Genomic DNA, 12701 nt, shown 5'->3' with positions numbered 1-12701 from the left:
GTATGTTACAGCATTGCCCATATTTGGACAGTACATTACATCATTGTCTATATTTGGACAGTACGTTACATCATTGTCCTTATTTGGACAGTACGTTACATCATTGTCCATGTTTGGACAGTATGTTACATCATTTCCAATATTTGGACATTTCATTACATCATTGCCCATATTTGGACAGTACAATACATCATTTCCCATGTTTGGACAGAATGTTACATCATTTCCCATATTTGGACATTTCATTACATCATTGTCCATATTTGGACAGTATGTTACATCATTTCCAATATTTGGACATTTCATTACATCATTGCCCATATTTGGACAGTACGATACATCATTTCCCATATTTGGACATTTCATTACATCATTGTCCATATTTGGACATTTCATTACATCATTGTCCATATTTGGACAGTATGTTACATCATTGTCCATATTTGGACACTACGTTACATCATTGTCCATATTTGGACAGTACGTTACATCATTGCCCATATTTGGACAGTACGTTACATCATTGCCCATATTTGGACAGTACGTTACATCATTGCCCATATTTGGACAGTGTTACATCATGGCCCATTGGACAGTGTTACATCATGGCCCATATTTGGACAGTACGGTACATCATGGCCCATATTTGGACAGTACGGTACATCATGGCCCATATTTCGACAGTACGTTACATCATTGCCCATTGGACAGTGTTACATGAAAGCTACATATTACACATCAGCCCCGAATCTGCTTAAAATTTTACTTAAAAGATTTCTATTAAATTATGTGAGCTAATTTTATTAAACAAATTAACCACCAACCACATCAAGCTTTTTTTATAGATTATTGTTACTTCAAATACCGGTACTAGTAAAGTAAGTATGGTGACATATTTGTAAATTTCCTAATTTAAGTCTGTAAAACAAAACTGTCATATTTATTCTCACTAACAAAAGTAAAAACCTAAAATAACACATTTTATAGAGAAAGACAAAAAAAATTCAAAGCAACATTGATCGTCATGGAAACAAATCTTGCTCAAAAAACAGTGGTGGGGAAAAAAAACTTAATTTTAAAAATTTTCTATCATCACCCCCACCCAGAGGATTTAATAGTCAACTCCAAAAACAGAGAGTTAGAATATATTTATATTTAATTCAGTTCATATGCAGTTCTGCTGTCTCAAAAGTTCGACAAGTTCAAAAGTATGGCGCACAACAAATAGAGGAACAGATAGAAAAAAAAAATATTGCTTTGTGAGAAGTAATCACACCTGTGGTGTTGTGTAAAGTGTGGTTTTCAGTGTCTGTCTTTGAGAAGTCCTAATTCCAACATTATTAAAGTGTGTAATGGGGTGAGAGTAAACAATGACCACCTTTGGGTTTCACCGTCTTCTCTATTCTCTGTCCATAGAAGCTTTCTATCGCCCCAAAGTGATTATGTTTATTCAGGTAACCAGATACGCTATTGTGAGTGTACTTAGAAGTGTTTTGATACTACAGGTATATCACTAGATCTATCCTGCGCTCGCTGTGTACTTTGCTTGATCTTCTACTGTACATTCATTGGGTGTTTGGTATGGGTGCCGATGCTCTGATAATCTCTCTAGTTCCATCTTTCGGTGAGCGTATATTTCACTATGCTGTAGACTAAATATTATCAGTAAGTTTTACGTATAAAATTTATAGCACCGTATTTGCACTATTAGTAGCATATGCGCTTGCATCATTGTCAGTCGAGTGTCTGTAGCCAAAATGAAGTTAGGTTTGAATGATCTAGTATATACACTCAATGAAATTGATCATTTACATTTTATTGGAGATGCGCTTCTAATAGACCAAATACGGTATAAAATGAATTTGATCATTAACCAGGGGTCTCAAGTGAAAAGTTTTCTGTCCATGTGCAGACTTGAGAATGACATTGCTGCAATTAATTGTTGATGCACGTATCCTAGCTAGCATAATAAAATAAGACATTGATAAAATAATATTTCCGAATCTATTATTGGTTCATCATGTTCATATCATTAGTTATAGATTTTAAAAACTATGAAGGAAATTCTTATTCATTCTATTTTCGATATGCAATATCTTTATTTCTCTGTATGCATAGACAGGCAATGTTTATATTTACCTACCTGTCCTAGCTAAAATCTGCATGTCTTGAACAAACTGTGAATTTTTTTTGCGGAAAATGGTCATCATTTAAAAACATTGTATCATCATCTACCACAGGAAGGTGAAAGTGAAAACCAGAAAACATATTGTTAAATTTAAATTTTAGTTTGCAATTAACGTGTTTGCTACTTGAATCTGAAAATTATGTTCTTTCATAATTTTATTTTCTCTGTTTGCCAATTAGTTATTTAAATGACTTACAAATTAACGCAAGCACCTGTAATTATGTTCACATTGAATTCCTATCTAATTTCTACATCACATTCCATGGTAAATTTTAATTGATCCTTTCTGAGACCTCTGGAAAGTTTATTCAATTTCAAACATATAAATGGGCGCGAGCCTCTAGGTTACCATATTTGCGGTTTACAAGAACATACAAGACCTGATATGAATAACCATATTTGACAGACCTGTATCATTCTACATTGAATATTCATAATTTCTCGAGTAGTAGTACGTTATTCACAATAATTTATTCTGTTATTTTTGTATTAATACTCATCCACCAAATCAGTGTATGATTATTTCTCCCGGCATACAAACAGAAAATCATAGTCTTTATATCACAGTGCTTGTAATCTTGAACTTAAATTTCACGTAGAAATAGAGATAGCTGTCAATATGATAGTGATTATCATGCAAATCAGGTAATCAGGCAAAACCTAATCAAATCTGTGCATTTTAAGTAAAAATGTGTGCATATTAATCAACTAATTTGCATAATTATACATCATGTTTATCATACCGGCATATTTATGGGTTTGATCCACCAGGATACCGAAAATGGAAATAAAAATGGGGTCATCTGACAATTGTCAGATCTAGCATTTTTACACTGCTTTCAATGTTGAGATTATTTTCTTCATATTTCTAAGTTTTGCTCGGTGGGATGATACTTGAAAATTTACATAAATTAGCGAGTTTTCAATGTAATAATAGTTTTTAAATGAGTAAATTGTGATTCAGCTAATTCATATTTATCAGAGTAACGGCTATATTGATTTGGGCCCCGGGTACAGTGCACAAACTCCTCGGCTGAACAGTTCTGTGTGTGTGTGAACAACTTATTTGGAACACCCATGAACTAGTGTCATATTAGTGACAAGTATTTGCCACATAGAAGGAAATACATGAAGTTAAATTGTACAATATTGGTGGAATGGCCGTAGCTGCATAGGAATGAATAATTTAAACTCATTTGCATGAAAGAAACTTTGGGGTATAGGGAGCAAGCATTGCTTGAATCGCAGAATTTATTGTCGGAAAAGCCTTTATTCGTTTAACACCAATCTGGGCTAAAGAGAATGAACTTTGCATGCTCGTGTTAAAACGTAATCTGATCCTACACCTCTCCTTCGTTTGCACGGATCATTTAATTTCACTCTTCTTTCTTTTGCCACCAATCTGTCATAGTCATGTATCAGCACTACTGACAAATCACAATGAATATGAAAAGCAAATTCCTGAGAACGATGTTTTTTTTTTTCAAGTCTCCTAATTGAATGTCTGGAAAATTGTTTTTCTCAGGAAATTTAAAAAGTAATCGGCCAGACATAGAAACGATCACGTTGCCTACTGTGTGTGTATACAACTCTTCAATGTTCTGTTTACATTTGGTATTTGTCCGCAGGGGTATAGTTGGATAAGACCACTTTTTAATAGTACCTCAATGCCTTCAATTACTCTGTAATGGCCCTGTTCAGACCATTAATTTGGGTTCTGATTTGAATTGAACGATTTATGTGAATGTCAACACATGATGTCATATATGTGCATGTCACTTTTGTTTCATCAATACAGAATAGTTGCCAGGTGAAGGTTGTTTTTTTTCTAGAGATTTGACAAGATGGCCGACTAATGGCCACTTTTATTATTTTCAGTATTTTCCTTTATGGCATGCAGTGACCAATAACAAAAAAAACGATTATGCGTACACTTCATTGTGGTGTGATTAAATACATTCAACTGGCGTCTTACAGACTTACAATTGCTAAATCATAATATTTGAATATGTCCGCAACCAGTTCTCTGAAGCAAATTTGCTGATTTTTCCTTTGAAGCAATTTTTTAGTCCCCGTTCGGACGAAGTCCGAAAACGGGGACTTATGTTTTGACCTCTGTGTGTCCGTGCGTGCGTGCGTGCGTGCGTGTGTGTGTGTGTGTGTGCGTGCGTGTGTGTGTGTGTGTGTGTGTGCGTGTGTCTGTACGTGCGTCCGGACCTGTATCTTAGAAATGCCTGGACCAATCACAATCAAACTTCACACATACATCATACATGATATCTAACATATGCGCATCAATTTGTTTCACGATCTGATTCAAGATGGCCGAATGGCGGCCATTTTAGTACTAAAAATCATCAAAATCAAGCATTTCCTGGCTGTTTACAGATGGATTTTGTTCAAACCTTGTATATACGTTGGACATTATAGAACCTTGATGAACATCATTTTTTTTTTTTACGATCTGATTCAAGATGGTCGAATGGCTGCCATTTTTGTGCTAAAAAATCATAAAAATCAAGCATTTCTCGGCTGTTTACAGATGGATTTTGTTCAAACTTGATATATACATTAGACATTATGGGACCTTGATGCAAATAATTTTGTTTTTCAGATAACATTCAAAATGGCCGACTGGCGGCCATTTTGTTTTAATGAATGGGCTTTTAGACCCATATTTCCAACTTGTTTTGACTGATTATGTTCAAATTTTAAACATTCATTATACATCATGTCATAGATAGACAGATATATTGGTTTGACGATCCTATTCAAAATGGCCGAATGGTTGTCATTTTTGTGCTAAAAAATCATCAAATATCAAGCATTTCTGGCATTTATGGATGGATTTCGTTCAAACTTGGTACATACATTAATAGACATTACAGGTTCCTGATGCACGTCATTTTATTTTTCAGATCAGACTCAAAATGGCTGTTCGGTGGCCATTTTGTTTTAATGAATGGATTTCCAGACCCATATGTCTGACTTGTTTTGACTGATTATGTTCAAATTTTTAATATTCATTATACATATATTCATAATGGCTGATTTTGTTTTTGACTCCCGTGTGCGAAGCACAAAAGGGAGTCTTTGCAGTTACCCTGTCTGTATGTCTGTATGTCTGTATGTATGTATGTATGTATGTCACTTTTATTGTTCCACCGTTATCTCAAGAACCACTAATCAAATTTTGGTGAAACTTGGTACATAGATGCTCTGGGATAATGCGCAGAGTTGATTAGGTTTTGGTAAAAATCTATGAATATTAATTACCTAATTTGCATGATAATTAGCTGATTTTTAGCTGTTCCAAGACTGTTCCACTGATATCTGAAGAACCACTCATTGTATTTTGATGAAACTTGGCACATGGATGCTCTGAACCAATACGCAGATTTGATTAGTTTTGGGTAAAAATCTATGAATATTAATTACCTAATTTGCATGATAATTAACTGATTTTAAACTGTTCTATGACTGTTCCACTGATATTTGAAGAACCACTCATTGGATTTCAATGAAACATGGATGTGCTGAACTAATGCGCAGATTTGCTTAGTTTTGGGTAAAAATCTGTTAATATTATTAATTACCTAATTTACATAATGATTAATCAATTTTCGGTTTTTCCACTGATATCTCATATACTAATCATAACATTTCTATAAAACTTGGTACATATATGTCATAGGACACTGCACAGACCTGAGAGTTTTTAGGGTAATATCAGTACATATTAATTTTCAGCTTTTGATATTTTGAGTAGTAATGATCACGTTTCAATCAAACTTGGTACATAGTTACTTGAGGACTGTGCAGAGACCTAATTAGTTTTTGGGTAAAAATTTGTGCATATTAATCACTTTATTAGCATAATTAGTTAATTTTCAGCTTTTCACCTGATATCTCAAGTACTAATCATCACATTTCAATGAGACTTGCGACATAGATATTCTAGGACTATGCAGAGACCTGATTAATTTTGGGATAAATAATTGTGCCTATTAATTACCTAATTTGCATAATTAGTAAATTTTTTGCTGTTCTATGGCTGTTGCACTGATGTCTAAAAACCACTCATTGGATTTCAATGAAACTTTTAAAGAGTACCCATCACATTTCAATGAACCTAGGACTATACACCATATTAGTTTTTGGTAAATATTTATGCTTCTCAATCACCTAATTAACATAATTAATTAATTAATACTGATATCTCAAGTATTGATCATCACATTAGAATAAAACATGGTAAATAAATGCTCTCGGACAATAGACAGCCTGATTAATTTTCGGTTAAAATCTGTTCATATTAATTCTCTAATTAGCATAATAATATTTTTTGGTTCTAATCACATTTCAATGAAACTTGGTACAATAACATTGTGCAGACCTTATTAGTTTTACACTTAAATCTGTTCATATTAGTTATCTTATTTGCATAATTAGTTTTCTGCGTTTCCATCAACATCTCAAGTTCAAGTAATTTTAAATTAATTTTTAATGTGTCTCCAATACTCTCAGCACACGGGAGTTCTTTCTAAGCTTTCTTTGATAATTAATGCTGTTCCAGAGCAATATTCATTTGACGATTCAATTCAATTCTCATTTGACGATCAGATACAAATGTCAATCATTTAAATGTTAAACAATCATCATATTCCTGACATGTTTATATTCCAGCTATATTACTATAAACAAAACTTTATATCTTAAATTTGATAACAAATGGGGACTGTGCCATGCATGGCTTGTTTTTCTTAATTCTTTTCAACCGTTATGTACTAATGTTCAAGATTGGTACTCTGAAATGTTATCTCAAAGAGTTAGAAGACTTTTAAAAGTTAGTATTGACAATTGTGGCAGTTTGAGTTTACTCGGTATCTGTGTATGTCAATGTTGGCTCTGGTAATAAAGCAATTCTAGCAATTCTATTGAAATGTGGATGTTACTTGGTATCATTAAATTTTATGGCGCAATGTTTGCAATTAGTGATTAAACTAAGAAGCCATTAAAACAACAATGACAGATTTTACATGTAGGGGCTTCTCAAAGTAAGAAGTTAGATAATTATAGTCAAAATTGATCTGCTTTTGAAAATGCAATCTCTAGATAAGGCCAGGAAAAAAAAATTCTCTGTTTCTCATTTCATGGAAATTTTGAAATGAGGGGGCGAGGCGTTTTTTTTTTTTTTTTTGAATACTGAGCAAAAATAGTTCAAAATGATGCGCACGGAAACTAGAAACTAGATTTTTATTTTCAGCCTAAAATTTATTTATTTTTTATCTGTGCACCTTAATATACATCTGTTTAAAGGACGTTGATCCTCCCAACGTATCGTTTTTAGTACGAGTCCCATGTGACTATTTACATTCATATTTTGTGTAAGCAATTCGGTATTTGAAACATGTATGTCACATGTGTCCGATGTTGCCATGACGGACATTGCACTTTCATTGATTTAAATCATTAAAACCGTTATCAGTTTATTTATGACTTCAGCACAATTTATCAGCAATTGAGTGTGAACATTTGAGATTGCCCCTAGCTATTTGCATTAGTCCATTTGTTTACTTTTAAACTATTGTTACGCATATACATGTTCTGTAGCCACTATCAGAACCTGCAAGGTCACCAGTCGAACAGGACTTATCTTTATTTGGTCCTCAGTCGGCCACAAATCCGGCCACTTGGAGTTACCATACAAAATGATGTCAACAATATTTGGGTAATGACTTTTTGATACTTTGCGTATGGCTGTTGTGATGTTATGTAATGATGATCTAGTTGATTTACTTAACAGACTTGTTTTGTGAATCTTATGTTTGATATTTTCTATATACCCTAATGGTTCAGAATGGGATTTGACTGTTAGTACGTTCGGCTAATCATATATCATGATCTCAGTTATTCGGATATGCACAAATCCCCCATAATGATAGTCTTGAGACCCTCTGTGTTGAAGTGATATTGTATTGATCTCACCAAGTGTGTGTATAGTGCATAAGTTTTATATTATCAAATAATAATTTTAATTCAGAATTAGCACATTATCTATGAAAGTTTTAATTTGCATATTAACAAATCAACTTTAAATACAAAATTATCTGACATTTTTTTTTTTCAATATCCATACTTAATATTTAAAACAGAATTATCATTGCATTTTTGCTAAGTTTAGAATTCATTATCAAATGTTTTGCATTTTAGCTAGTTTGGAATTAATTATTACTATTTATTAATTTATTTATTCATTTTCACCAGCTATAATAAAACACATTCATACTATGATGATGGTACACAGTGAATACACAGTATTCCCACCAGACACAAGAAATGAGTCATTTTCTTTATGATTAATATTTTTCTGCCAGTTTTTTTTTTTACTGCTATTAGACAAATTGTCTCACAAAAAATGTAGTATGAAAATTCAATGAAACAGCCCCGTTTTCGGATTAAACATTTGATGTTAAGTCGTTTCACGATAGTCAATTTCTAAACATGCATTGGATGCTATACAGGAAACAAAATAATACCTCTCCCACATTTAAGTGTCTCAAACTGTAAATGCTTTATTTTAGTTGGAATTAATTTTTGCTAAAAAAAAACTTTTTGGGGGTTTTGCATTGATTTATAAAATTGATGAAGAAGGGTATATTCGCGGGATTTTATTTTCACTGAATCATCCCTCAGCGAAAATAGCGAAAACAAACTCCAAGAGAAAATAAATTTACAGTACTTTTTAAAATGCCCCACGTATATAATTCTCGGTGAGAAAACAATATATAATATTTAAATCCACAATAATAGTAGAGCTATTAATAAAATTACTATAAATGTATGTGATAAAAAAAAATGCAAATATTATTGACAAAATCAGTAAAAACTTTTTTCATCTTATATAAATTATGAATATAAATGAATGTATGGTGTATATCGACCTTTTTCTCTCTGGTACGGTCTTGTACACGTGTAATAATTTATCTTAATCTTTTCATTACCAGTTACCTCTTTACATCACAAATTCACAAAGTAGTCTCTTTTATAGTCTGTACATTCCTTCATAAGATTCAGACAAAAATAGCCAATTTTTTAAGTTATATTGAAAATATGAGAAGAGAGTGCCGAGAAATTTGGAAGAGAAAGTCTAGTGGTGAAAAGGTTGAGCAGTGTAATATACCGGTAGTACAAGATTTTGTACAAGTGTTTGCAAGGAAAAGGTTCCTTTTGTGTGATTTTCCAAAAAATTTTGTGTAGGCAATAAATTGTACGTATAAGGTTATAGGAACCATGCAAACATGTTTGTTATTTTCTGAGGGGCATTTTGTGGTTTAGTAAGAGTTGGTGAACTTTGATCTTATTTTATTTATTACAAGTCACTATAGGTTGCTTTGTATTGATTATTGATTGATTGATTCTTAAATCATCTGGTAGACTATAAATCAATAATAACTAACGTTTCAGTCAGTATTTTCTTTTGTAGTAAGAATTACTGTTAAGTGACAAAATTATTTGTTTTCACTGTTATAAATTGATAATTTAATGATATCTTTGAGGATGAGCAACTCATTGTCTTAAGGACCCTAGAAGTCTCCCTGAAACATTTCAAGATTTGTTCGTACTTGTCGAATTTGCAACTAAAATATATTTTTTTGTAATTTGAGAAGACCCCTAAATGGACAATGTTTCATTTGCCATAGTGACTCAGTCCTTGTAATTGTCACTCTTTTCAATGTGTCTGGTTGTTGTCAAGCTATTGTTACTTGGTTTAACAATGGGCCATTGTTAATAGACTGTCACCTGTGTTTGCCTCATGGACGTTAACAATTACTTGCAAACAATACTCATTTGCATGTCAAGTAAGGCGATTGCCAAACAAACTAATCCAACCAGAAACAACCAACTCTTGGTATGTCGATCATTGAACGGCCGTCAAGTAGATATCGTGCACTGAATGCTTAGATCAGTTATACGAGCACGTTGGATATTAAATAAATCAATAATGTTGCTGTTGAAAATCCAATAATATAAGCACAGTTAAAAACTTAGCATATTTTGAAAGAATCGTGCATACATGTAAATTGGTGGTTACATGTATGTATTTAAATTGAAAATATTCAAAGCAAAAGCGCGAGAGGGGGGGGGGCTTGCACCAAGAGTACCGGTACTCAGCTCCAAATAATTTTGTTTAAGAGGGGTGATGCTCACCTGAGCACCCCTCTTGTAAAGGACTGCAAATGACAGTATAAGTTCATCATGTGACAGATTAAGGCGAATATTATGTCGTCATTACAATTAGACTTTTACAATGAAGAAATATATATAGAAATGGTCACAAAATTGCACATATTGTATTATAAATCTTAATTACTTACCACCAACATTTAAAAGGTTAACATTTGTTTACAGAGTTTGCTGGAACACAGTTTAAGTCAAAATCTTCATCATCTTCATTGTTAAATGTGTTAGACCGTACACAAACTGTTGCTATATGCTTAGGTACTTGTACAATCATTGAAAAGATCCCCTATCTCTTAATAGCATCGATGGGATTTCAGGTCAACCACTTGTATGAGCCAAATGAACAAATCTGAAGTCAAGTCAAGTTATTTGTTTATTTGTTGATCTAATCAACAAATAAACACTATTATGAATATTGAATTTGAATATTATGAACTATGTGTAGTTAGCTAAATTTCTGTAAATTCCATTGTTAGAATCAAGAGTTTATTAATTACTGATTTAACTTGATAACATATAAACTATGTTTTAACACCCATTTTACAGTACTGTAAAATACTATTTTAGCTGGAATTAATTTTCACTGAAATGACTTTTTTGGTGTTTTGTATGGAATTTATTTTCACTGAATTTTGTTCAAGTTGAATGTAAAATATAGGAAAAAGGGTATATTCGCTGGATTTTTTTTTTACTGAATCATTCTTTCAGCGAAAATAGCGAAAATTAATTCCAAGCGAAAGTATTTTACAGGAAGCACAGGACGATCATTCATATACATGTATGTCCATTCTAGGAATGACTACTGACGTATTGAATTTCATCGTTGTCTCTCCTAACTTTTTATATGCATAATTGCAAATACTATATTTACAGTGCTTAGCAGTGATAATAGAATCGTTGCAGTGCTTTTATCATCAGACTCACATTTATGTTCGGAGTTTTATGTTCTGTGCCGTAAACTTATGTATACGCCACAGCTACGCTAGAACAATGAATTTATTTATAAGTCAAGTCTTTTTTATATACTTGTTTTTTTCTCTTTCTTTCTTTGTTTTTATTTATTGTCTTTTGTTGTTGTTGTTTTTGTTTTTTTTATGGGATGTACAAACTTTTCACTTTATATCTTGCAATAAAGATGTAATAAATAAAATAAATATTGCCATAGAAACTATTTCTCATGTTTGATACCTAAATCCAATCTTCTACACAGAGTTCTATTCCTACAAACATATCTCTACCACCATGCGATCTTATGCAACAAAAACATGCCAAGAATACGGGAAGTCAAAGTCTTGTGGCATTTCATCATAAAATGCTGGTTTGTGGTGGAAGAGATACTTTCGATGTTCTAGCTGTAAGAATTTCTGTGAAGGAGAATGACCTAAGTTCGTCCCTTTGCATCGCATCTTGTATCTCGCAATTAAAGCTATCACCTGTTCATCCTACATTAAATAAATAAATTTTAACATTGTTTTTTTTTTGCTTTCAGGAATATGAATGACTCTGGGTCAAACTTACATCAGTGGCTAGCGAATTCTGTAAATAAGTGAGTAATTTCTTTAGTCCCCATTTGAACACAGTCTGAAAGTGGACTTATGGCTGGGTTTTTGTGTGTGTGTGCGTGCATGCGTCTCCACCTGTATCAGATAAGCCTCCCCAATCACATTCAAACACACATCAGTTTTTCTTGGAATACCTATGCATGTCCATTGGTCTCTGGATTTGAATCAAGATGGCTGAATAGTGGCCATTTTAATATTAAAAAATCATCAGTCATGCATTTTTGCCATTCTGGAACCAGATCTCGGTCGTGTATGGCTGGATTTTGCTCAACCTTGGTACATACGTTAGACAAGATAGGACCTTGATGCACATCATTTTGTTTTTCAGAATATATTCAAAATGACCATTTAATAGGTGGCCATTTTGCTTTGATGAATGTGCTTCCGAAGCTGTATCTCTGGCTTGTCTTTACTGAATATACACACCATACATACTGTAATAATACTTTAAAATATTGTAAAAACAACAATTTTATTTTTATTGAATTGAATTCAATGCAAGAATCTTAATTTACATCAAGTGCCAGCAATCTCATTGTTACATATTAGGTACATCACGACGTTGTAATAAGTCTGAAATCAGATTTTAATTGATTATGTGTAATGTACTCGATATTTAGTGGAAAATTCATGATTTTATACCAGTCAGTGTATTTGATTAAATAATAAATTAAAATCCTGGCAAAAAATTAATGCTTTTACAGTAC

At 32.6% G+C, this 12701-nt stretch overlaps 1 protein-coding gene across 2 annotated transcripts in view; it reads left to right on the top strand.

Moving 5' to 3' along the window:
* Positions 1–12701, top strand: part of LOC100370759 (protein inscuteable homolog) — a 55524-nt gene that overhangs the window by 18574 nt on the left and 24249 nt on the right. Inside the window, exons 1-2 of one of the 2 annotated variants that reach the window (XM_085506528.1) lie at positions 7816–7919; positions 11922–11978. In XM_085506528.1, the coding sequence (XP_085362654.1) occupies positions 7900–7919; positions 11922–11978 (77 nt within the window). In that variant the 5' untranslated portion in view covers positions 7816–7899. Of the gene's footprint in view, positions 1–7815; positions 7920–11921; positions 11979–12701 lie in introns of those variants that run through there. The other variant, XM_085506527.1, reaches the window with a different exon arrangement.

This window comes from Saccoglossus kowalevskii, chromosome 12 (genome assembly GCF_978046115.1).
Source record: "Saccoglossus kowalevskii chromosome 12, keSacKowa6.1, whole genome shotgun sequence".
Taxonomy (NCBI): Eukaryota; Metazoa; Hemichordata; class Enteropneusta; family Harrimaniidae; genus Saccoglossus; species Saccoglossus kowalevskii.
Note: the sequence above shows the minus strand (reverse complement) of the source record. Positions and strands in the feature narration are given on the sequence as shown.